The sequence below is a fragment of the Ictidomys tridecemlineatus genome, chromosome 12 (assembly GCF_052094955.1).
Source record: "Ictidomys tridecemlineatus isolate mIctTri1 chromosome 12, mIctTri1.hap1, whole genome shotgun sequence".
NCBI lineage: Eukaryota > Metazoa > Chordata > Mammalia > Rodentia > Sciuridae > Ictidomys > Ictidomys tridecemlineatus.
Window position 1 is genome coordinate 120,074,374 of NC_135488.1, and position 27,249 is coordinate 120,101,622.

At 46.2% G+C, this 27,249-nt stretch overlaps 1 protein-coding gene and 1 long non-coding RNA gene across 2 annotated transcripts; one reads left to right on the plus strand and one right to left on the minus strand.

Moving 5' to 3' along the window:
* Positions 1-15,027: 15,027 nt before the first annotated feature.
* On the minus strand, positions 15,028-18,459 carry LOC144369487 (uncharacterized). The gene is made up of 2 exons (XR_013429317.1): positions 18,089-18,459; positions 15,028-17,106 (listed from the first exon to the last, which is right to left on the minus strand). It is a non-coding gene; the product is annotated as an uncharacterized LOC144369487 (long non-coding RNA).
* Positions 18,460-18,911: 452 nt separating this feature from the next.
* Positions 18,912-25,278, plus strand: Fam110c (family with sequence similarity 110 member C). The gene is made up of 2 exons (XM_005327376.5): positions 18,912-19,920; positions 23,445-25,278. Exon 1 carries the CDS (start codon positions 18,912-18,914, stop codon positions 19,887-19,889), a length of 978 nt encoding a protein of 325 aa, XP_005327433.1. The 3' UTR covers positions 19,890-19,920; positions 23,445-25,278.
* Positions 25,279-27,249: the final 1,971 nt, after the last annotated feature.

A 27,249-nucleotide genomic window follows, 5' to 3' on the forward strand; every position in this document is an offset into this window, starting at 1 on the left:
TGCCCATCATCCTCTGTCCTGCAGGTGATGAGAGCTGAGGGGTGGTCTAGATGTACCTTCTGCCCTCAGCCCATCTTTGTCCATCATCCTCTGTCCTGCAGGTGATGAGAGCTGAGGGGTGGGCTAGATGTACCTTCTGCCCTCAGCCCATCCTTGTCCATCATCCTCTGTCCTGCAGGTGATGAGAGCTGAGGGGTGGCCTAGATGCACCTTCTGCCCTCAGCCCATCCTTGTCCATCATCCTCTGTCCTGCAGGTGATGAGAGCTGAGGGGTGGCCTAGATGTACCTTCTGCCCTCAGCCCATCCTTGTCCATCATCCTCTGTCCTGCAGGTGATGAGAGCTGAGGGGTGGCCTAGATCCACCTTCTGCCCTCAGCCCATCCTTGCCCATCGTCCTCTGTCCTGCAGGTGATGAGAGCTGAGGGGTGGCCTAGATCCACCTTCTGCCCTCAGCCCATCCTTGTCCATCATCCTCTGTCCTGCAGGTGAGGAGAGCTGAGGGGTGGCCTAGATGTACCTTCTGCCCTCAGCCCATCCTTGCCCATCATCCTCTGTCCTACAGGTGATGAGAGCTGAGAAGTGGCCTAGATCCACCTTCTGCCCTCAGCCCATCCTTGTCCATCATCCTCTGTCCTGCAGGTGATGAGAGCTGAGGGGTGGCCTAGATGTACCTTCTGTCCTCAGCCCATCCTTGCCCATCATCCTCTGTCCTGCAGGTGATGAGAGCTGAGGGGTGGTCTAGATGTACCTTCTGCCCTCAGCCCATCTTTGTCCATCATCCTCTGTCCTGCAGGTGATGAGAGCTGAGGGGTGGCCTAGATCCACCTTCTGCCCTCAGCCCATCCTTGCCCATCATCCTTTGTCCTACAAGTGATGAGAGCTGAGGGGTGGGCTATATCCGCCTTCTGTCCTCATCTCATTCTTGGTCCTTTGCTTCATGGGAATGGAGTCTTTGTCTACCTGCTGGCATAGACGTTTGAAAATTTATACTAAAATGAGAGTTGGTCTCTGTAGTCCTCATCCCATTTTCCCTGAGCCTCTCCTCTTCTTCTTCTCTCACTAGGAAATGTGCCCTCTCTTATGCATTTTTATGTAACTTCCTCCTGTAGAAGTTCAACTACACCTTACACTCCTCACAGCGTATAGCTCTTCACCTCTTGTTTGGCTTGCTTTATCTCCTAGTAGACTGTGACCACTTTTGCTCTGCCTCCATCACCTTACCCTGCTCCCCAGCTGAGTGGTCAGGGCTTGGGACACCTTCCTCTGAGGGACCTTGGTGGCATACACATTCAACTTTTCCCTCTCCCCTGAACCAGAACTTTGAAAGCCATCTCATGGGCCAGGGTTTCCCCGTGAAATGTGGGTGAGTTCCTCTTCTGTCTTCTTTCATATGTAGCAACCATTGTAATAATGACTCGTCACAAATATTTACATTGTGTTTTCAGAAGCTGAATATCCCAGTGTTCAAGGGCGTTTGATCTCTTGAGTTAGGCCCATGGTTTGGTATCAACTTGCCCTGTGTTTGCTCTCTGAAACATGCACCTACAGGATGATTTTTAAATGTTTGAAGAAATTAGAATTTCTGGTTAAATAGATACCTGGCATCATAATGGAGCCCGTGCTGGTTTGGCATGTGCTGGACATCTGTTGCTACCCGGAAAGTGTGGAATTTCTGATGACCATACATCTCTGGCCCAGTGCAACCTGCACATCTCAGTGGGCTCCCATTTTCAGGGTCCAGCAGTGAGTCTGGCAACTTCTCAGACTCCACATTCCCTCCAGAGTATGTTGCTTTTCCCCAGCTCTCAGTTGGCAAGTTGCTGGGCCTGAATGGACATCATAGTTGTGGAGTCCAGTGGCAGGGAAACTACTCTCTTCACAGGCTCTTAACATAGTCAGAGAGAGCTGCATTGATCACTCCTTAGAACTTCAATTTTCTAAGACGGTGAGATGACAAACCTCCCTGTTATACTTGGACTTCTGAGAGCCCTGACAACTTCGCAGGGCAGGTCTTCTGCAAGCCTGCCGCAGTCTCTGCTTCTCTCCACTCCTCTATCCTTCCCACTGTGGCCTTGCAGTGTCTCTCACTCAGGATTGGGGTTAGATGCCTGCAGTGTCCTGAGTGGCACTGTGGCCGAAAGAAGGCTGGCAGACCTGAAGCAAGCAAGGTCAAGGAAACCTGTATTCCTGCTGCCCCTCGCTTCTCTTGGGCATGAGAAAGCACCCAAGCTGCCTGATCAAGGGTGGGAGAGACATGTGGTTGTGAGCACCTGGGACAGACCCAGCTGTCCAACTATAGCCACAGGCCAGTCCTCAGAGAGCTGACCTCATACCAGTGGGCAGCCAACAGGGCTGCAAGCTACTGCCATCCTGAGGCTGGCCATCGACCTGGAGGCCTCCCAGTGTAGCTGAACCAGTCCTAGGTCACCACTGCCTTACACCCTAGGTTTAGAGGCCGTGCATCTCATGGCATTGTTGAGACACATTAGACCAGAAGGACCCAGTCAAGCTAGAGGACAGTTATTCTCAAGTGGCATGGCACAGGATGACTTCACACCATCATCTGGGCCCAGCATATCTTCCTGCAGGTGGTTCTCCTGGGGGGTCACACTGCCTGCAGGGCAGTGTGAATGCCCTCAGAAGGCTCTCTGTTGTCAGAGCCTGAGCATTGCCAGCCAATCCCGCACAGCACCCCACTTCTGACAGAGTCCTACACATTGAGGTTAGGGTTCCATCTCCATAGAACTGCAGTTGCAAACATGTGTCACCACTTAACCACATGTCAGAACAAAGCCCCCAGTATGCCTGTAAAGGTGTGGCCTCCCAAAGCAAAAGGACTCCCAGAGGCCCTCAAGTCAAGGCTTCATGACTGGAGGGCCCAGTGTGAACATGTGGGTCCTCAAGATAAAGAGGCGCAGGGGTTGGAGTGAGCGAGGATGAAGTAGAGCTTCTCTGGAGGAAGCGGGCTGAAATCCAGGGAGTCTGGGAAAGCTGGAGACGCCAGGGAGACTGCTCTTCAGGCTTCTGGCCTCCAGGACTGTACACAGAATACTCATGTTCCTGCTCCAGGGTCACAGGCATGCGCTTGTGTTCCCACAAGTCTCTGAGCTGCAGAGGTTTGCTGCAGAAATGATGGAATGAGAGACCATGTGCTGCTGTGATTCCAGCATCTGGGTGTGAACTCTCACTTCACACAGTGCAGGGGAATTTCTGAGCCACTCAGGCACTGCAGCCCACCCATGCCTGACCAGGCCTGTGATGGCCTGGTGTGCATCACTCAAGGAGATGTACACCAAGACTGCTTTGTCCCAGCCTGCGGTGAACAGCGCTCTCTACAATTTTATGTTACCCCTTCTCTAACTTTCCATTCCTGTGTGGCTCCTTTTTATTCACTTCTGTTCTCTGTTTAGAAACCTCAGTCTTCTCTGAGTGGGAGTTGAGTTCTGCCTTGGGGAGTCTCTGTCCTGTCATCTGAATAAAGTCCACCCTGCCACCTTTAACAAGTGTCTGACATTGTCTTCCTTTGACAGTGGAAGATTTTGTTAAAGCATAATCCAGCTACTTCTCCCATATGATCACAGAATACCTGAAAATAAATGACTGAATTTTGAAAAAAAAAAAAAGAAAAGTACCAGAAAATATGTCTATTACTCTAGAGGTGCCACTGAGGTACTCAAGGCAGAAGCAGGGTAAACAGACTAAGCTCTACTACATTCCGTACGTTCACACTTGAGGGTATCGAGATGAGTGTCCCACATACACAGGGAAAAGCTCTTTGCTTGGAACTGAGGAACCCCACAAGCAATGTCATATACCAGTTCACTGTCCTGACATCTCCCTGTCATTGATGCCATCAAAGGGCTGTCTAGACCAAAGGAGTCACCTTCTTCCTAGACAGCATATGGGGAGAAAAAAAAGCTGAGGCTTGGCACAGCAATGCCTCAAATTCAGTTCTGCCCCTGGGCATTTTATGGTGCATTGTTGAAATAACTAAGCCCTCAAGCTTCAAGTTTATCTGCTGTAAATTTGGAATAATGATGATTTTTAGAAAAAAGAGCCAGCAGACATAGATCCCTTGCACAGGCAGGCAGAGGACAGTCACAGGTCCCCAGGGCAGGCAGGCAGACATTCATAAACATCTCTGTCTTCATGCTGACTGTATGTTTGCTGCCTCAACCTTGGGTCAGCTTTACTGTGCTCTGCACTTAGACGAAATCTTTGGAGAAATGCTTTGTGCAGGACCATAATGTGGGCTTGACCTGACCCAGACCTGTCTTGTCTCTGCCCTCCACTTCAAGGCTAAAGACACTCACCAGCTGCCAGGAATGAAAATCCAGATAATGAAAGGAGTGAGCAGAGGTGGCCCCCAAGTTCCTGGAAGGTCCTTGCCCATTCCCAGAAGGAACATGAACATCCCTCCCCTAGTTACTGTTATATCTGTTATTCTCCTTCTCCTGCATTATTCCTATGTTGTATCTGCAGCATTTCAACCCCTGGAGTGTAGCCAAGCACACCCTTCTCGTGTTCAGCACTGAACACAGCCTTTCTTCTTCTCCACCCGCTCTTCCTGACATTGCTGTCTCCCTGGGATGACAGTCCAGTTCTGGATTTGGCAACATCAGAAGACAGAGCTGCTGTAGGATGTGCTGGTCCCCTAGCTGAATGGTGGCAGAACAAGGGCCAGTTTACTTCTGTTCGCTGGTTTTGAATTTGAAAATTTAGTGGGTGGACTTGAAGGGCAAGGGGTGCTAGCATCATTTCATACCCAGGTACTGCAGAATAGGCGGCGGCTGGACCCTTGGAGCAGAAAGGTTGACCTGACTCTGAGTGCCTGGAGGGGGCTAGAGGGCTTCCTCCAACAGGAGAGAGCAGTGCCCTGAGTCCTTGCCAGAGACCTGAGAGAGGGAGAGCTGTGACAACCGGCACAAGAGTCAAGGGAGGCAACCTTCCCACACTCTGGGAGGGCAGCTGCAAAGTCAAGTGAGGAAGAGGTGCAATCCGGGGTTGGGGGTAAGATAGGAGTACAGATAAAGAGCCCCAGGGTCCACTTCATGTCCCTGTGTGCTAGAGCAGTGGGGCAGGTTGCCAAGAGGCCAAGGGAACCCCTGGAGACAGGACATGAGTCACGGGGGTTATTGAGAAGTACTTATGGGAGGTCCAGGTGGGCTGGACAGGTGCAGCTCTGTTGCTGACTGTGCATGCAGCACATCACCAGAGAGTGTTGTCTCGTGGCCCTCATAGGGTTTTGACCCTGGATAGCAGGCTTGAGAAGGCCTATTCCTCCATTGCTGCTCTGGTGCAACCCATACCACAGAGAGGGGCTAGCAGGGTAGGTAGCTGCCACGGCAGCATCTCAGCTTGCTCTATACCACCATATGCCCAGCACCACAAGGAACTTGGCAGACCATCAAAAAAGCAGCTCTCTGGGTAACACTAATCTGCCCCTTTCCCCAGCACACATAAGAGAAAAACCAGCGTCCTTGGAGGCAATACGTATCTGGACATTCTGGCACGACCTGCCCTCCTTGTTCCTGAGACCTGGCTAGGTATTTGGGAATGGAAAAGGGCACTGAGGAACATGGTGTTATGCTGTCCCCCTTTACTTTCAGGGTGATACAGGCTGATGCTGGAAGTCACAGATAGCCACTCATGTGTTTATATATTCGTACCCCTTCTTACCTACTCTCTGCCTGTTAAGAGCATCACTGTAACAGAAAAATAATTGAAGGACTCCACAATGACCTGACATCTCTTGGAAGAAGGGCTTCAGAGAAGCAAGGGGCAGCAAGGACATAGGGCTTCCCTGACCCACTGGCTCCAGGCCTGCCAGCCTTCTGCTGGCCACAGTGCCAGTCAGGACCCTGCAGACATCCAACCCCACTCCCGAGTGAGAGGCACTGCAAGGCCACGGGGGAAGGACGAGGAGTGGGGAGAAGCAAGGACTGTGCAGGCTGGCAGATGACCTGCCCTGTGCAGCTCTCAGGGTTCCCAGAAGTCCACGTGTAACAGGGAGGTTTGTCATCTCACCCTGTCTTAGAAAGTGAAGTGCTCTAATTGGCCAGTACAGCTCTCATGACACATGTCCCCCTGGAACCCAAGGCACTCAAGCACAAAATAAGAGGCACTGAGGACAAAGTCAGGATCTGCCGTGCAGCTGGGAGAGCCAGCCCTCAGCAATTTCCTCCGCCTTCCTGGGAAGCATCGCGTGGGCAAGTTGTACACTCCACAAGTCTCCCACAGCATCTGGAGACTGTGGGGACAAGGTGCCCAGCCTCTGTGGCTTCCAAACACAGTCGCTAACTCAAGACCCAGGGTTTTGGCATTGAGGGAAAGGCAAGATCTGTGAGAGAGGGGAAAAGCCACGTGTCAGGGAGGGCAAAGCAATTGCCCACTCCATCACAGACCCCGTGGAGTGTCGGCCATCACCGACACTGTACTGGCAAGAAGGCATTTCTTGGGTCTGGTCACATGACTGGTAAGCAGCAGAGCCAGGAATGGACCTCAGAACTTCTGGCTTCAAAACCACTGTCCTTTCTCAAGCCCTCTGAATCAGAGCTGCCTTCTCGGACCAGGAACTAGAGCCATGTGTCCAGATGGCTACTTCTCCAAGGCCTCCCGACACCTAAGCCTTTAAAATCAATAAACTTTCTCCTTAAAGGGCAAACTAAGTTATCAAATTTTGCAATTATCTCTGCAAATGTACTTTGGCCTAGGTGATTTATTAATTAGTCTCTGTTTAATTAACAACTTATTCTTAGTGTCTGGCTTAGGAAACATCACGGCTTTGATTCAGAGAGGGAAGCCTGTTGCTCATGGCTGACACATGCACACAGCCATCCTGTCATTGGCTACCAGCACATGTATGCCACACCACTGCCCTTGTCCCAGTGTCCCTTCCTTCCTTGTCTGACTCAGACCCAGGCAAAACAGTGCGGCTCCTGAGGTGGGCTGTTGGGCCCCAGCCACCCACCTGCCTGGTCAGGACCAGTCCAGGCAATATGTCAACTGCCAATTGCTCCTGTAAAGTTGTTTGTGTTGAGATTGACAGGATAATGTCTCCAAGCTCTGGGGCCAATGGTTAGTACATGACTGCAGTTTGACACCATGTTTCCTTTTGCTCATATTAAAATGTCACCACTTGAAACATTGAACCAAAGCCTGAGCACAAGGAGTTCTTGTTAAGGAAGAACAATCTGCCACTTTGTCATTCTCTCTAGTTTGCCACAACCCTAGTTGAACTCCAGAGCTGCCCTAGTTTTAAAAAGGAGAAGGGAAAGCACAGAGTTCAAAGAAAGGCGATGAAGAGATCCAGAGTTGTGAACAAACAGCGGGAGGGGATGTTGAGGCGTTGAGAGTAGTCCTCTTGCTGGTTGATGGCTTGGGGAAAGGATGTTGACCAGTTTCTCCACTTGTCTGTGAAGCACTGAGAGGAAATAGGTGTGTTAAAAAGACGAACCGCAGCCAGAGGAAAGGGCACGGACCTTTCAGGGCCTGTCATGAGCTTCACCTTCAGCTCTGACCCAGCCAGAGTTTAATAAGCACTGCATCCCCATGATGCGGTTTGATGACCAGAGGCATTCCAGAGAATGGCCTTGCCCTCCCAGAGCAGACCCATGGTCAGACCTGCAGGAGCTGTCCAACTGCTAGGTGCAGGTAAGCAGCACACACTTGCTCTCCAGGAAGCAAGAAAAATTAAGTGGCAAAAATTAAGCGGAACTTGTTAGTATAGATGTTTCCAGTTCTTCAAAATTCTAATATGCAACCTTAATCACAGACAAACAGAAGAGCTTCAGAGAAGATCTGCCAGGCTCATCTCAAGCAGGGCGCGCCCTCCTGGCATCCGGAGGGTGTCTCCTGCAGTGTAGTTCTGTAGCTGCGAGGCGGGCAGCACTCCTTCCAAAGCTCAGCAAGAGTCTCTTGAGAGCTTGCCAGGCTCAGTGGCACACACCTGTAATCCCAACAACTTGGGAGGCTGAGGCAGGAGGATCACAAGTTCAAAGCCAGCCTCAGCAAAAGCAAGTTACTAAGTAACTCAGTGAGACCCTGTCTCTAAATAAAATACAAAATCTAGGCTGCTCCAGGACCCAAGGCAGTCCCTAGCTCTGTGTGGCTTCCAGTTCAATTACCTCGTAACTCCTCTCAGGAGGTGCCTTGGGCCTCCACCATGATACCTGCAAGGCCACCCCATGCCCACTGGGCGGCATTCCTTCCACGTTTCCTTGTCCCTGCCCCCTTCCACTGTTGGATTCACTACATAAGAAACACCAGCTCCACGGCCTGTAGGGCACTAGAGCACTTGCCTAGGACACCTGGCCTCAGTCCTAAGCACTGTACAAAACCAAAACGACAAGAGATAAACAAACAAATGAAAGGATTTTGTATATGCCTGCATCTAAGAAAATGCTCAGCAAAACCCAAGGCCCTCTGCAATTAGCAGTTAAGAACTGAGACAAAAAGCAAGTGCTGTGGCAGACACTGCAAAAGACTAGGCCGTGACACTCACAGGAGGGAAGAGCATCAAGGCTGAGCAGTGCCCATCCCTGTCCTGGGAGTGGTGGCCACGGAATACACATGGAGAGAGGGCTGCTGCCAGTCTCGCCCAGATTTCCATCTTCCACGCTGGAGATGGAAATTGGGTTTCCTCTGCTGATTCGGGATGGCTGCAAAATAAAGCTAAGAAAAAAAAGGCAGCGGAGAAACCACACTACACAGAAAGTAATTTTGAAATGCGAGAATGGGACGGCTCTACGAACTTAAGGGTCCAGCTTCCACACTGGGAAGAGAGAGAGAGCGCCCGCCCACGTTTGGTTTATTTGTATATGGGGGAAACATCAAAAGGTGTTCCACAGAGTATTCTTTGCCAAATAAGGTAGGGGGTGGGCTGTTAGTTCCCAATAATTTACACCAACTCCGGAGCCATGAGAGCTGTCCCATTAGTAGGGTGAAGGCAGAGATCTCATGCCTTGGGCAGTCTACACACAGGATGCCAGGATCATTCCCAAGGGGAGACCTAAGCCCCCCATGGCCCAGTACTAAGTAAAAGACCACTCAAGTAGCATCACAGGTGGCGTACCACAGCCGAAGCTGCGTCTGCCTGTGCAGTCTCCTTGTGCTCCAGATGGTGCCCAGCTCTGCACCACTCTGAGAGCAGGACACTCTCAGGTGTGCTCAGCAAAGTCTTTTTCCTCCTCATGAGGTCTATGTGGTCAGAATCCTCTTCCCAGAGCACACAGACCAAAAGCAGTGCCTTTGTTGGTGAGGCCTCTCCACTGGGCTTTCCGGTCTGTCTCAGGCTCCACCACTACCGTGATGGAGTCACAGAACTGGCTGAAAGCACAGAAACCTGTTTTCTCAATTTGCTAAGAAAGCTGTAAATGTTAAAGGCAGATAATTTCCGACTAGAGTTTCAGAATGTTGAAAATAGTAACAGACCCCTAGTGTCTGTTTTGAGGGCAGCTGCAGAAACCTGGGCTGAAAGTTATGTTCTGGACACACACAGCCAACCTCCTTCTCTGGAGGCTCCACACACCCCTGGCCATCAAAAGGGTCTACAGCAACCCACTTAACAACTTGACTGACGATTCTGATTTGCTTCTTCCTGCTCTTCCTCCACTGCCTACCTCTTTCCCCAGTTTATATCCACCAAAGAGATGAAGTCTATCTAATATAAAGACCTACACAGGATGAAGTTTATGAGAGCCTTGGTGTTCTGGACAAGCCTTCACAAGGGAGATGAGTCATGCAGAGTTTAGGAGCATGTACTTTGAGCAGATAGGAGCACTTGGGTTTGGTTTGGTTCTAAAAAGTCTTTCTGCAAATTTCTTTATACCTGGAGTGCTGGGAAGCATCACCCTTCAAACCTACCAGTACTCTTCCAACCTGTCACCTAGAATCAGCCAGACCTGAGGCAGTGCACAGGTCAGTTGCCTCCTTTACAGAGGGGAATGGAGCTCATATGTTAATTAGCTTGGACACAGAGTTAATTATATTAATCATTGTTAATTAGTCACACAGCTAATTAGCATGGGCATACGACTAGGGTGGCCACATATCCAAACTGAGGTGCTTCTGAGAACAGAAAGCAGTATAAGCACGTACATTGGGGTGACCACACAGCTGGGGTTGTCCCAGGAAGACAAAGATAAATGTTCCCCAAGTGACAATTGGACTTCTGCATCTGACAATCAGCCTGTCCTAGTTCAGGGAAAACAGTGACTAATGCATTTGTGCAGTGATTCTGTTGAAAAGGAAAGTGGCTTTTGGTAGAGAAAAAAAAAAACACTTATATTTGGGTTCACATACTGTTGAGAAAATTACTTTAATGTTTATGCAATTTGCTATAATAAATACTGACTTCATTCTTCACTGTAAAACTCATATCATAGCTTTGCATTAACCCAGGTACAACGCAACAAAGCCATCAAGTAACATCATGCTCCAAATCCCTCCTTGTGCATGGAAAAGCTCATTTATTTGAGGACTGGAATTCAGTCATTTTGGAATTTAAATTTTTAACTTAGCTTTTACATTAGATTCAGAAATTTGCCATTATCTATATGTGGAAACAGATGTCAAATTTATGAAGAATACAAATGCTGTTATTAACACTTTTTATTTTTAATTAATTTATTTTAACTAGGTATGTATGACAGCAAAATGCATTTTGACTCATTGTACACAATTGTAGCACAACTTTACGTTTTTCTGGTTGTACATGATGTAGCGTCACACCATATGTGCAGTCATACATGTACCTAGGGTAATGATGTCCTTCTCATTCCACCATCTTTCCTGCCCCCATGCACGCTCCCTCCCCTCCCTCCCCTTTTCCCAAAGTTCCTCCATTTTCCCCATGCCTCCCACCTCCCCATTATGGATCAGCATCCACTTATCAGAGGAACATTGGGCTATTAGTTTTTTGGGGATTGACTTACTTCACTTAGCGTGATATTCTCCAACTCCATCCATTTACATGCAAATGTCATCAATTTTATTCTCTTTTCATGCTAAGTGATTTTCCATTGTGTATATAAAACACAGTTTCTTTATCCATTCATCTACTGAAGGGCATCTAGGTTATTTCCACAGTTTAGCTATTATGAATTGAGCTGCTATGAACATTGATGTAGCTGTGTTACTATAGTATGCTGATTTTAAGTCCTTTGGGTATAGACCAAGGAGAGGGATAGCTGGATCAAATGGTGGTTCCATTCCAAGTTTTCTAAGGACTCTTCATACTTCTTTTCATATTGGTTGCACCAATTTGCAGTCTCATCAGCAATGTATAAGTGTGCCTTTTCCCCGACATCCTCGCCAACATTTATTGTTGCCTGTATTCTTGATAACTGCCATTCTTACTGGTGTGAGGTGAAATCTAGGGAAGTTTTGATTTGCATTTCCTTAATTAATAGAGATTTTTTCACATATTTGTTGATTAAATATATATATATATCTGAGAAGCGTCTGTTAAGCTCCTTAGCTCATTGATGGACTGATTGTTTGATTTTTTGGTGTTAAGTTTTTTTAATTTTTTTGTATATCCTGAAGCTTAGTGCTCCGTCTGACATGTGTGTGGCAAAATTTCCTCCCAAAATCTAGGCTCTCTGTTCACCTCACTGATTGTTTCTTTTGCTGAGAAGAAGCTTTTTAGTTTAAAACCATCCCATTTATTACTTCTTGATTTTATTTCTTGCACTTTAGGAGTCTTGTTAGGGAAGTCAGGGCCTAACCAACACGAAGAGGATTTGGGCCTACTTTTTACTCTACAGGGCGCAGGGTCTCTGGGACTAATTCCTAGGTCCTTGATCCACTTTGAGTTGAGTTTTGTGCACGATGACAGATAAGGTTTATTTTCATTTTGCTGCATATGGATTTCCAGTTATCCCATCACCACTTGTTGAAGAGGCTAACTTTTCTCCACTATGTTTTTGGTGCCTTTGTCTAGTGTGAGATAACTGTATTTCTGTGAATTTGTCTCTGTGTCTTCTATTCTGTACATTGGTCTACATGTCTATTTTTATGCCATTGCGATGCTGTTTTGTTACTATAGATCTGTAGTATAGTTTAACATCTGGTATTTTGATGCCTCCTGCTTCACTTTTCTTGCTAAGAACTACTTGAGCTATTCTGGGCCTCTCATTTTTTCCAAATGAATTTCATGATAAAATTTCTAATTTTATAAGGAATGGCATTGGGATTTTATTGGAATCACATTGAATCTATATAGTGCTTTGGGTACTATGGTCATTTTGACAATATTAATTTTGCCTATCCAAAAGCAAAATTGTTGGTAGGCTTTTGATGGTGTCTTCTATTTCCTTGCTTAAAATTGATCTGTTTAAATTGTGCATGTACTCTTGACTCAATTTGGGTTGATCATATGCCTCTAGAAATTTGTTGATGTCTTTGAGGTTTTCTATTTTACTAGAGTATAAATTTTCAAAATAGTTTCTATTTTTCTTCTGTATTTCAATAGTGTCTGTCATGATATTTCCTTTTTCATCAGAAATTTTAGTAATTTGAGTTGTCTCCCTCTTTTTCTTTTATTGATTGATAAGGGTTTGTCAATTTTATTTATTTTTTAAATAACCAGCTTTTTGTTTTGTCAATATTTTGAATTGTTTCTTTCATTTCAATTTTATTGATTTCTGCCCTGATTTTAATTATTTCCTAACTTCTGCTACTTTTGATGTTGGTTTGTACTTTTTCTAGGGCTTTGAGCTGCACTATCAGGTCATTTATTTGTTGGATTTTCCTTCTCTCAATGAATGAACTCCGTGCAATGAACTTTCCTTTTAGCACTATCATCATAGTGTCCCAGAGATAAGTTATATCAGAGTTCTTGTTTACCTCTAAGATTTTTTTTAATCCCCTCCCTGATGTCTTCTGTTATCCATGTGTCATTCAATAGTGTATTGTTTAGTCTCCAGGTGTTGGAGTAGCTTCTCTTTTTAATTTTATCATTGACTTCTAATTTCATTCCATTTATGGTCTGATAGAATGCAGGGTAGTATCTCTATTTTTTGTATTTGCTTTGTGGCATAATGTATGGTCTATTTTGGAGAAGGACACATGTGCTGCTGAGAAGAAAGTGTATTTTCTTGTTGATGGATGGAATATTCTACATATGTCTGTTAAGTCCAAATTATTGATTGTATCATTGAATTCTATAGTCTCTTTGTTTAGTTTTTGTTTGGAAGATCTGTCCAGTGGTGAGAGAGGTATACTAAAGTCACCCAGTATTATTTTGTTGTGTTCTATTTGGTTCTTGTAGTTAGAAGAGTTTGTTTGACATACATAGATGCTCCATTGTTTGGGGCACAGATATTTATAATTATTATATCTTGTTGATGTGTAAGTCCCTTAAGCAGTATGAAATGTCCTTCTTTATTCCTTTTCACTAGGTTTGGTTTGAAGTCCACTTTATCTAATATGAGGATGGAAAATCTTACTTGTCCATGTGGTCCATGTGAGTGGTATGTTTTTTTCCACCCTTTCACCTTTAGTCTGTGGATGTCTTTTCCTGTGAAATGAGTCTCTTGAAGGCCACATATAGTTGGGTCTTTTTTTTAATACAATCTGTCAGTCTGTGTCTTTTAAATGATGAGTTTAGGCCATTCACATTCAGGGTTATTATTGAAACTTGTATTCCCAGACATGTTGGTTTATTTTTGATTTTTAGATTAACCTGGTTTCTCCTTTGATTAGCCTTTCCTTTAGTGCAGGTCCTCCCTTTGCTGATTTTTATTGTGGTTTTTCGTTTCCTCCTCCTGGAATATTTTGCTGAGGATGCTCTGTAGTGCAGGTTTTCTTACTGTAAAACCTTCCATGAAGGTTTTTATTTAGTCATCAAATCTGAAGCTTAATTTTGCTGGATGTAAGATTCTTGGTTGACCTCCATTTTCTTTCAGAGCTTGTATATGTTGTTCCATGATCTCCTGGCTTTGAGGGTCTGGGTTGAAAAATACCAATTGGTCTCCCCCTATGTGTGATCTGATTCCTCTCTTCTGTGGCTTTTAAGATGCTATCTTTATTCTGTGTGCTAGGCATTTTAATTATAATGTGCCTTGGTGTAGATTTTGTACATTTGGTATCCTGTAAACCTCTTGTGTTTGGTTTTTCCAATTCATTCTTCATGCTTGGGAAATTTTCTGATATTATCTTGTTGAAGAGACTGTGCATTCCTTTGGTTTTAAACTCTGTACCTTTCTCTATCCCAGTGACTCTTAGATTTGGTCTTTTGGTGCTGATCCATAATTCTTGGATGTTCTGTTCATGGTTTCTAACTGTCTTCACTGTGTGATCAACTTTATTTTTCAGATTGTGTACTTTGTCTTCATTATCTGACATTATTTCTTCCAAGTGATCTAGTCTATTGGTTATGCTTTCTATTGAGTTTTTAATTTGATTTATTGTATCCTTCATTTCTGACTGTTTTTTTTTTCAGGGTCTCTATCTCTCTGTTGAAGTAATCTTTTGCTAGCTGTATTTGCTCTCTTATCTCATTGTTGGAGTGATCAATTTTTGCCTGCATTTGCTCATTTAGGTCATTCCTTAATTCACAGGTCATTTTAATTATGAACCTTCTAACTCCTTCTCTGACATTTCATCAACTTTGCTGTCCATAGATCCTGTTATTATAGTGTCCTGGTTTGTTTGGGGCACTTTCCTCCCTTGTTTTTTTCATGTTGTCTATGTGTCTTCCTTTCTTGCAGTGTGAATCTGAGATATTACAGTTTCTTCCCTATATTCTTGTAGTACCTGTACAGATTGTCTGTACCTCACCTTGATTTTGGGCTTCCAAACCCTAATGGTATCCCTCCATGAATGCTACTGAATCCTGGGTCTGGGTCCTACATATATTGGAGTGGGTGGATCTGGGCTGCTGGGCTTGACCTCCATCGGTAGTGTACTGGTCAGAAGGGGTGGTCCTGTGACAAAGGCTAGGCTCTGGCGGTGTCTGCCCCACTGGGAAAGGGGTAGACCAGGGTAAATGAAGGATCAGAGATACAAACCAAAGAAATGCACAATCTTTCAATGATATAATAGCAGAAAATTTCCCAATTCTAAAGAATGGAATAAAAAATCAAATACAAGAAGCTTATAGGACCCAACATGTACAAAATTATAGCAGACCCAAACCAAGACATAATAATGAGAATGACTAACACAGAGAATGAAGATAAAATCTTAAAGGCTGTGAGAGAGAAAAAAATCAAATTACATATAGGGGGAAACCAATTTAGATCTCAACTGACTTCTCAGCCCAGACCCTCAAAGCTAGGAGGTCTTGGAATAATATAATTCAAGCTCTGAAAGAAAACAGGTGCCAACCAAGAATTTTATATTAAAATTAGAGCTGAGATCAATAAAATTAAAACAAGAAACAACTGAAAAATCTGACAAAACAAAAAGTTGGGTTTTTTTGAAAAAATAAATAAAATAGATCAAACCTCTGGCCATGCTAATGAAAAGAAAAACAGAGAAAACTCAAACTACTAAAATTCAAGATGAGGAAGGAAATATCACAACAAAGATGTCTAAATACAGAAGATAATTAGAAACTATTTTGAAAATTTATACTCTAATGAAATAGAAATATCAAAGACATCAACAAATTTCTACCCAAACTAAATGAGGATGTCATACATGCTTTAAATAGATCAATGTCAAATAATGAAATTAAAAAATGTCATCAAAAGCCTACCAACCAAGAAAAACCTAGGACCAGATAGATTCTCAGCTGAGTTCTATAAGACTGTCAAAGAAGAATTAACACCAATACTCCTCAAAGTATGCCAAGAAATAGAAAAGAAGGAAACCCTTCCAAACTCATTCTATGAGACTAGTCACCCTGACACCAAAATCAGACAAAGACCCACCAAGAAAAGAAAACTTCAAACCAATATTCCTAATGAACATAGATGCAAAAATTCTCAGTAAAATTCTGGCAAATCACATACAAAAACATATTAAAAAGGTAGTGCACTATGATCAAGTAGGATTCATTCCAGGGATGCAGGGTTGGTTCAACATACATAAATCAATAAACGTAATTCATCATATTAATAGACTTAAAAACAAGAATCATAAGATCATCTCAATAGATGCAGAAAAAGCAACTGACATAAAGTAGCACACCTTCCTGTTCAAAACACTAGAAAAACTAGGGATATTAGGAGCATACCTCAACATTGATTCTCTCCTCTTAAATACCCACCCCTTCATAATGACTTAATTTGGGACAATTGCAGTCCCCAAGTCAGATCAGCAAAGCCTGCCAAGCTCTTTATCCATTCTGCCCTCTACATCCAGGGGTCACCAGTCTCTGCGCGTCTATCCATCTCAGCCTCTCTTCCTTTCAGTCTTGTATTCCTAACCTGCTGTGTTGGTCAGGGTTCTGCAGACAAAAAGAACCAAGAACATATGGCTATCACACATAAAAGGAGACCTAGCTAAAGGAACTGGCCATGAGGTTGTGAAGACTGATTGGTCCAAAGTTCATAGGGTTGCCAGCAGGCCAGGAAACAAGGAAAGACAGGGTGGCAGTTCCAGTCTGATGAACAACTGGAGAATTTCCTCTTGCTCAAGAGGAGGCCAGCCTTCACTCTTTGACTGGATGAGGCCCATCCACATTGGGGAGGGCAATCTGCTTCACTCGAAGAAGCACTCAGAATGAGTCTGACCACAGCTGTTAGCATCATCACTCAGGTAAGTTGATCCACAAATTAATCATTGCACCACTCAGTGCTGCCGCTTCCAGTGCCCACAGAAACACCACAACACGCTCCCCCAGGCTTCTCCAGTTCCTTCTGAATCATCAACAGTGCCATCATCACCCAGCCTCCCTTCTGCTGCCGCCTGCTGGTTGACTGCAGGCCCTTCTGCAGTGGGTGCCCTCCTGCTGCACACACGTACTGTGAGCTCCCAGGGACAAATTCCCAGAGCTGAGTTATGGGATCATTCAGTCCATTTGCACTTTGTTTTGCCCTCACGTCTTTCAAGGTGAATACCAGGAAGGAAATGTTCTCAAAGTTGATACTTCCAGTCAAGAAATTTCTCTGTCAGTATCTTACTACTTCAGTTCCATTATTCCAGTAAGTTACCTGCTTAAGAGGTGGGAGATCATAGACATAAATAAAATTAATCAAATAAAAATGTCTTAAATATAACTATCTATAGAAGTGAAACTATTTTTAATGTGCCCAGTGTTCATATGCAAATTCATTAACTCTGATTCAAAAGTGGCAAACAGTTATCATAATATCCTCATCAAAACAAGAAAATTTAACTTTTATTGAAAATCCACTCTGTACCAGATGAAGTGCCGAGCCCTTTAATAAGAATTCTCTGTAACTGACAAGACCTGGCCGTGGACACAGTGGGCTGATTACAGATCAGCAACAGTTCCTACATCAGGAGGCAGAGGCCTTAACCTCACATTTACTTGGCACTCACTACAAGGCACACTATAAAAACAGGGTTTCTGCAGATGACAAATAAAATCCCTGATAAGTACCATCTGTTCAAAGGAATATGACTGGTAAATTTGGGCCCAGGTTCAAATTCCAGAGTCCCTGGCTTAGGATTCTCTCAGAACTGCTGCTGCTGCCCAAGAGGCAGTGACAGGAGTCAGGTTCAGCCAAACAATTGAAAAGGTTTGTCCTCTGACTGGGACACCAGGTCTGGTGAGTAGATACCAGGCACATCTACCTTCCAGGCACAGCCCTCAACCTTGGAACACATTCTGATTTGTTTCATACTCTCTCTCTCCCCTGTCTCTATCTGTAAGTGCCACGTTTGCCAGCAGGGTTATCTGGGAAGTGTGGTTCTGGGCTTCTCCCTTCCCCCAGGACCAATGGACACCCCCTGTTGCTCTCTCCCAGGGGCCAGACCACTTCTGGTGCCCTCTGGTGCTAAAAACAGGTTTCAGTAAGGCAGCAGAACAGGCACTACAGCCAAGTGCTGGGAGCATCCCAGAGCCACACCCCTGTAGGAGATAACACCTGTATTTCACTTGTTTGTCAGATATTTTTAGTCCTTTGTCCATTGTCTGAAAAGAATGGAATTTTGGAAACATTTTCTTACACTTTCAGCACTTCTAGGCCTCACTGCCTGCAGTTTCACCATCCTCTGGTCCTTCCCAAAGGTCCTGGGTTCCTCCAAACAGACTGACCCTGACGGCCAAAGTTTTCTTTCGTTTTGTATCCTCTTCTTTTCTGATACTATGGGCTCTGGTAGAAACTAAGGAAAACAGTCAAGAGTCCAAGCACGCTGAGATCACTTTAAGAAATCAAAGGACACAAGGCACCTGCCTCAGGGAGCCCGTCCCCTTGGCCCAACCCCTCTCAAGAAACGCCCTGCCCTGTCCGCCAGTGCCCTCAGGGACTCCGGGACTGGAAGGAAATGGCTGAAACCTGGAGCTGAAAGGGCGTGGTTCATCCCATCTCTGCCCCAGGGGACGGCTTGGCCCTCCCCACAGCCTGCTAAGGTAGAAGAGAGACTGGGCTTGGGTCGGAGGAGAGAAGTCTAGGGAAGAACAAGGGAGGGGACACTGAGAGGAGGTGCGGAGGCTGAGGGCCCACCTGGCTGGGATACCCAGCTAGAGGTGAGGAGGTGGGGACCGACAAGGGCGGGGACACTGCAGGATGGGGGGCGGGGACACCTGGCGGAGGCGGCTAGGACCTGGGACTGGGTGGCGGGTGGTGGCTGGCAGGTGGGAGGAGCCAGCGGGCGGGGACTGGGGTGATTCACCTGCCCAAACGAACTCAGACTCGCCCCAATTCCGGACCTGAGCGGCCCGACCCTGCGGCGCCACTCCCCACCCCGAGCGGACTTCGGAACTGGCCTGGGACCCACGGGCGCCGAAACCCGGGAGGACGCGAGCCCGGCGGGTCTGTGCCCTGCGAGGATGCGCGCTCTGCCTGCCCAAGACGCGTCTGCCGGCGAGCAGCCGCCTCCCCCGGACTCCGAGGCCTTGCGGGATCCACACGCGGTGCGGCCGGCGCGCAGGAGCGCGGTGGAGAGGCTCGCTGCGGACCGCGCCAAGTACGTTCGAGGCCTGCCGGGGGCCCATCTGGACCCCGCTTCTGAAGGCCGCAGCCCTGGGACGCCCGCGGGGCAGCGCTGTGACCCGGCTGCTGCGGCCCGCGTCCCCGCGCCGGTGGCGCGCAGGGTGATCGCGCGGAAGTCTCTGAGGCCTGACTCACTGGTCATCTACCGGCAGAAATGCGAGTTCGTCCGAGGGCCGGGTACCGACGGCCCCAGGGGAGGCCTGGTGAAGAAACTTTTCCAGGGACCGAGCAAAGACAAGGCGCGGGAGTCCTTCCAAACGCCCGGGGCGAGGGAGGAGAGTCCTGCCGGCGGCAGGGAGGCCGCACCCGCAGAGCCTTTCCTGGTGGCTGCAACTGCGGCCCCTACGGCCCCAGTCGGTGCAGCGGGCCCAGAGCCCGGGGACCCCGCCCTGCCTTCAGCAGCGACCCCGGGGGGCCAGGCTTCGTGCGCCGGTAAGGAGCTGCTGGTGGCCAGACATCGGGGGCTTCAGCGCTCGCAGTCAGACCTCAGCTCCCGCTACTCCCTGGCCAAGGCCGAGTTTGACACCTTCTTCCTGTACTGCGGCCTGGATCCCGAGGTGGTAGAGGCTCTTGGGAAGGACAACTTCTCCGCAGGGTCCGACTGTGTTGCCCTCAAGGTGCGTAGCGTAAGTGTGGCCACTTCCGACAGTGGCTTCTCTCGGCACAGCGACGAGGTCAACGATGGGCTGCAGGAAGAGGAGCTCGTAGAGCAGGTGCCCAGCACTACCTCCGTGGTGGAGAGGAATGCCCGCATCATTAAGTGGCTGTACACCTGCAAGAAGGCCAAGGAGCCCCCCAGCCAGGGGCCTGCTTGAAGGCCTGCGTCCAAGGACACCAGGACCTCAGGTGCGAGCCCAAAAAGCTTGGGGGACAGTGGCGGGAGTCTGTGTTCAGGTTGCTGAGTATGACTAAACTGAATGCTATCCAGTTATAACTTTCACTTAAAATAAAGCCCCTATGTTGGTAAAGGCCCTAAGAAATGGAAAGGCTCCTGGTGGAATCACTGCAGCCAGACCAAAGGGACCAGATGCAGGTGCTGGCAGACCAGGACTGAATTTGATTGCCTAGAAAGGTCACAGTGAGTTAAAAGAGAGGAAATCAGAAATATAAAAAATCTTGGGAGCACTTTTACTCCCCTGAATCATCATCCCCTGCTTTGAAAGTAGCCTCAGAGCCCTAGTATGTATGTGCACTGGGACAAACTTGCTGTGGAGCTACTTTAAGTCCTGTGCACCTGCAGCCCAGGTAGGTGCTGCTGTCTCACCTTCCATGCCCCTTCCTGAAGGCCTTTACTTTGGTAAGAACTCTCCAAGGGATCTCTGCAGCAGTTTGTCATTGGTTTAGCAAGAAAGATCCTTACTTGGTAAAATTTTATTTCAATTTTTTTGAGGGCTTCTGTTTTTTGAACTGGAGGAATTGGACTAGATTGCATCAGAGTTTAAACTGCTATGATTCTAGTAAGTAGTATTCACATTCCAAACTGTCTTGATTCTGTAATTTATTTGCCTCTGATGATAAAACAGAATAAATTTATTTCCTTTGAATACCAGTAGTATAGGTCTAACCTTCAGTTCTTCAGCCGGAGGGCTGACATGAGTTGATTCTCCATTGCCTTCTCAGTTCCTGTGCCATTTGGGGAATAGCAAAGAGAAAGCCATTTTCAGAGTTTTCTTTGAGAACTAAGGATTTAGACACAGTAACATCTTTTTTTTTTTTTTCTGTCACCCTTCAATAACAAACAGCTTGCTATAAATTCTTTTTAAAAAATCATTATTTTGTCTGCCACTGTGATACTAATTGAAAGCACAACAATGGCCTGTGGAATTGTGGAGGGCTGCCACAGAAATGCTTGCACTCAGCTCTCCTGTATTGAAGACAGGGAAAAACCCAAGAACTTCTCCAAGTGGCCTTAGTACAGAGGTGAATCATTGTTTTGTTGAACATGGAGGACATTTTACTCTAAACTCAATCCCCAAAGAATGTAAATAGACAAGCAAACTTAAAGAAGTAACTTGTACTTTCCATGAGTTGTTTGGATCTGAAGTGAATGGATGCTGACCGGGACATGCCATGGTGATGCTGTGAGCATCCAGAGCAGGTGCTGTCCTGGGGCATGTGACCTGGCAATGAGTGTCCTCAGGGCTTGCCTCTGTGGCCGTGTGCCTCCTGTGTTTGTAGTCCAGGCCTTCTTGGTCTGTGAAATAAAGGGAGCAGGCAGGTGGTGTCCAGTCTTAGCATTTCATTTCTGCAAATCAATAATTTGTGTATCTGTGTTTTGAGATCAAACCCTGAAAAAGGAAAGCAAGCAAGTACTGCTTAATTGACAGTTGAGGAAGCAATTGTGAAGGAGTTCTCCCGTCGGCTGCAGGTGGAAGGGGGCTATTTGTGCTGAGGTGACAAGAGGACAATGTGAAAACAGAAGCCCCTTGATCCTCCAGACCCACATCCATCACTGAAGAGAACTTGGATTTAATATGCAAAATAACCTTCCCAAGCCTTTTTAGGCTTGAACATATGAAAAATATAAGAAGTTTACTTGAGCTGTGAGAACATGCCCCTGTGCTAAGGGCAGATCACTGAAGCAACTGGAAGAGTGGGGCTGGTGTGGGAAAGCACCCAGGGAGGGTGGATGTAGGACAGAGGTTCACGCTTCCATTACCCACCCTGTTTCTTTCTCCAGCTTGGTCCTGTTTATTCGAAGGAGGAACAAGTCACTTGCTTTCTGAGCTGGTGTTGCGCAAGCAGGGCTGAGGTGTGTTGATTGCCTGTAGCATTTGGGAAATAGTGAAGAGAAGTTATCCTGGCTTCTGCCTAGCACTGGCCATCTCCAGCTCAACACTTAACTCACAGATTTGCTCCCCCAGAAGCACAGGCAGGCTGTGCTCCTGGAAAGTACAGTGCTGCCCCGAGGGCTGTGGGCAGAGTGAGCCTTCTCCAGCTCACCAGGTGGCTGACTGCTCAGCACCACAGCCCCCTTCATGCTGCCACCAGGCTTGTTTCCTCTGAGAAGCAGTGTCCAGGGGGCCAAGGCGCCTGAGGCCCATAGCTGGGCTGTGCACAGGGGCTTTGAGGTGGCCCCTACTTTCTCCACACAAGTGACCCCTCTGGAAGAGTTCCCTGAGCTCTACAAGATGTGTAGCCAGGAGCTGGGCTCTGCCTTTCCTGTAGTTTGCCAGAACACTTGTGCTGCAATTCTCAAAAGACTCATGTTGGGATTTCATGAACAATTTAGAATAATTGAGATGAAAGGTAGGCTTTATAAGTAAATGATTTAAATGTATCTTACACAGAGGTTTCCCCCTTGGCAAACAGAGCTTTATGAATTTTAATAAATATATTCCATCCAGAACAAAAAATTTATACATTCTTGTCACATGGGTAAAAATGTTTGCATGTGAGATTTAAAAATATCAGAACTGAAACATGGCTCATAGAGTCTACATTCTGACCACTGAGGACTATCGAGTAATGGACCATTATACTTGGACACAGGGGCAGTCCTGGTACTCTCAGAGTTTCTGTGTCTCTGAGTACAGTTAATAAGAATTACTCTTTGATTCCCTGGCTCTTAGTTCTTAAACTCATCAAATTGATTACTTCCAAAATTTAGATCTTTCTGATTCTCATCTTTTGCATAAAAAAATATAACTTACTGGTTATGTTAGAAACTTATAGAATAGGAACTTGCCCTTTGGGATAATTACAGATAAACATTGTTTAATATCAAGACAAAAACTTTCAGACCTACAGACCCCTCCACATTTCTCTTTGATAAAGAAGGATAACCCATAGAAGCCCACTGAGAACCTATGGGAAGAATTAGATCTTTCACTGGAAAGATACAGTGGCACCCAACAAATGGACAGGGGCACCCTGTCTCTGCTTCTTCCTTTGCTCCTCTAGGAAGCCCTACAGGAGCACAGTGTGGGTGAAAGTGGCTGAGGGCTATAAGGCCATCTTTCTTGTCTCCTGGACAGCACCTTAGAGATGCTGCTCCTTGAAAAGCATGGAGCTGTTTGCCTTGGAACATGAAAGGGCTCTCCTGCCTTGATCTCTGTTTTGTCCCCCAGGCCTGAGCTTAGGTTAATGTCAGCATTTAGACAGTTGTCTTCACTGTACTAGGAGTAGTAGGAGGCACAGAGGACTTTTAGATGTCCAGAAAAAGGCCTGCAGGAACATGGAGATTTGTTCTGACAGAGAACCCAGATGACAGAGGTCTTATCAACTTATTTTCAGCTTTAAAACACAAAAAGGAGATGCTTTGAAATGAAGAGATATCACAAACCCAAGACAGCAGGGCCAGGCTTTGCAGTAAACATTCTTCAGCAGACAGGAGCTAATCATGTTTGTTCTTTTTTTTTACTACTCAGGAAACAGACCTTCCTGGTGACAAAAGGACCCTTGATGTTCTGGATGACTTGAAACCCCAGGCCATTTGTGCAGTGTGCCTCAAGGACACATGACTACTGCTTTTCTGGGAATGGAATATCCTGCTGACAAAGCTTGCTGATTGCAGAAGGGTTGGCGTGCTGAGGAGGAGGTAGAAAGGTGATGGGAGATTTGTCCAGGGTATCGTTTTTTACTGACTTGGTGACAAAGAGATACTACATGCATTTTTACAATATTTAATTTCTTTTTAAACAAAAAGGAGAAAAGCATGAAATTCAAGCATGAGTGGCATGTTACTTATTTCTTTTGACTGGTTGGTCCAGGTAAAGTTCTGTAACCACCAAGAAGCTTTCTGGTTCAATGCTGTGGCTAACAGCAGACACACTTGGTCTTCAAAGCTTCCCTCTGAACTACAAAGCACCACTCACTACCAACTGACTGATCGTCTTCTTCCATGAGTGAGGAAGCACATTTAGAATCCCTCCAGGACAATAGGGTCAATACCACTCCCTACTGCTAGGTAGTAGCCATGTGGAAAGATGCAGAAGAAGATATACAGAAGCAAAGGTCTTGCTTAGTTGTCCCTGGACAGTTTCCTGAGAGTTGGTGAAGATCTTTTGGTCCTCTTGTCGGGTCTGAAGTGGCATTCCCAAGAAGAATGCAGGAAGTGCCCCCATTCTCATCTGCAGGGGAGAGACATCTGGCCCACACGCACATGACCCCATGGAATAGGAGCTCTTCATGGCCCAGGGCCTGGTCTAATGCACACTCCACACACCATGGACTCACCTGGATTTGGCATCGTTCCCTCTGCAGAAAGCATGTTTTGCAGGCAGGGATGGGATCTGATATTGGGGAGACTCTGGGATCTGCATGTACATGGGAGCTGCTGGGGCCCTGACTTAACGTGCTCAGGGAAAAGGGGTCACAGATTCAGAACCTTTCAAGGGAATCTTCTGTCCATGAGAACCAGAAGAAAATTTGTCAACTCTTTGAAAGCTTATCACATTTTATCAAAATATATCTCTTCAAAAACAAAACTATTCAAGAAAAGATTGTGACTGACAGCCGAGGTCACACTCGCCTTTCATAAAATGGATGAAAAATATGAAACCAATTGGTTTCCACTTGAAGCCCCCAACATCTTCCAGAATCATCTTTGCTTTCAGTGGTGGCATGGGAAAGAGAGGAGTTCACTTGAAGTGAATCCTGGAAGCAGATACCAGAGGGGAAGCCTGGGGAGTGGATAGCAGGTGGTGTTAGTGCAGAGGAAGCAACCTGGCTGCCTTACCCCTCCAGATGCATTCCTCAGCTGCATGTGCGGGTGTGTGGCTGCAGGGAGACACTCTGTCCTAGCCCTGAATTGCCCCAATTGCTGAGCACCTGAGAGTCCAGCTACTGCTCCATCTACTTACATTCCACAAGGCTGAGCCACAGGGACTGCCGCAAGAGGCTTTCATTTGTCCATGAAAGAATGTGCATGCATATAATGGGATAAAAAGTCAGAAGGGAGACAGTGACGGTAGAGCAAGGAAGGTAACTCAACCTCTTCCTCTGTGGTTGCAGACTAGCACTGCCCCAGGTGTGCACGCACTGTTCAGCTCCCTCATTCTACATGCAAGCAGTCACAGCAGGCCATTGGACTCTGCCACGCCCGTGGTTCATGGTTCATACTTGCTGCCCATGGTGCCCTAAAACATCATGCCACAGAGTTGCTGGAGATATTTCTAGTAGGTCTTTTCTGCACACACTTGCAACCAGAGTGCAATATTTTATACTCTGTATTAAAGAAATAAAGTATGTTTTGCATCTCCATCTGTGAGCAAGGTCAAACTTTCCTGAAGGGAGAATGTGCTCATTGTAATCCACAATCCCTCCAGTCTGTGTTTCTGCCTTTCTTCTGGAATGTTGCCTCCTGGGCTACCAGCAGCAGTAGAGGAAGCACCCGTCTTGGCTTAGGTGGCCCTTGGGCCTCCCGAGATGAGCTGCAGTGAAAGCCACATGAATATTTAGCACTTTGTCTTGTACTGTTTTATCAGTCTTTTGCTTTAAAAAGATTTTATGTCTTACTAATATTACCACTGGAAATCTGGCATAAAAATGAAGGCAATTTTTACCGTTCTCTTGAGCTCTCCCAGGGAGGGCAAGCCCTGCTGTCTTGGGCTTTGTGTGGATTGGCTGATAGGCAGGTAAGGGAGCCTGTCTGCTCCTGCTGCACTGCCCAAGCCAGATGGGTTTCTTTCCAGCCTTGCAACAGCTATGTCTAATCTATGCCAGCACCCACAGATGGGCCTTCTTAAAGAGAGTAGTGCCTCAACTCCGTGTTTTCTTGAAGAACTCCACCACCCCCATGGCCACCTAATAGCAGTGGTCATACTTTTCAGTTACCTCTTGAAATTTCAAGAAGCAATAGAGTTACACACAGTGGCTAGCTGTTTGAACATTTTGTGTTCACTGATGAATTAGATACATTTACATAATCTTTCCATGTTCCAGATTGAATATCAAACAAGTGGGAAATTGAATGTCTCAGCCTGCAGCTTGTAGGCTTGGCCTTGGGAGTAGCAGGGAGCAGCTGTTGGGGCCAAGTCACAGAAGCACCAGCAAGTGTGCCGCCTCCCTCATCACCTCTGTATCTGTGCCTCAGACTCTGAGTCACTGATATCATTGGGTTATCTCCTTCAAAATAGTCACTAACATTGGAATGCTCTCTTAAGAGGAAGCTACATTAAGCCATTAATGATTCACCTTTGAGTGAAAATAGAATATTAATTTCTTTAGAAATTGAGAATCAACTAGAGGCTCAGACACAGAGAAAACTGGGTTCTGGCTTCAGTAGACCCTGTGAGGTGTTCAATTTGAGCTTAAGTAGGACTTTTAATTACATAAGTGCCAGAACAGGAAATTATAAAATTAATTAAACCCAAATCCTTGCTGTTTACCTTGTGGTATCAAAACAATGGTACACCTGGGCAACAGTGACTTTAGTCGGGAACGTCACTGAGGGCAATGGAGAATTCCCTACATGCATGTGTCAAGGAGCCCGACACTGCACTAGGTATGAGGGTTTCACACAGCTCCCTGCCATCGTGGGGCTTCAGTTCCAGGGGGACCAGGTGTCCAATAAGGAAAGAGATGATGATGGATGGATGGATAAATGAATAATGCTAGATGATGACAGATGGATTGATGATAGATAATGATGTATGGATGATGTCAGATGATGGATGGATGATAGGTTATAAAGGAAGAAAAGAGACTGATTATGGGTGGATGATAGATGATGGATGGATGATAAATGATTGATGATGGGTGGGTGATAGATGGATGATAGATGATGGATGGATGGATAACAGATAAGATTGATTGGTGTTGGGTGGATGATAGATGATAATGGATATTGATAGATGATAATAGATGGGTGGATGTTGATGATGGAAGGAAGACAAATGAAGGGAGGCTGGCAGAGAAGGAAGGGAATAAAGTAGAGTTAGTGAAGCAGCAAGTTGTGCTATGAACCTGATTATGAGTTTATTTTGCCCTTCTGCTTCATGGTTTCTATTTGGTGGCCAATCTACCTGAATCATAAACAGGACTTAAAGTCTACATCATATAAAATAAACCAAGCAACAGCGAAAGAGAACAGGCAGATGTTTAAATGGCTTTGTTTTTTCTCTGAGAGGTTTATATCAATCTTGAGCTTTGAAGTTTGAACAGAAGAGAAAGCAGAACACACTGGCCTCAGTACAGCCAGCTTCTTGCTCAGAAGGTTGTTGGAAGGCACTG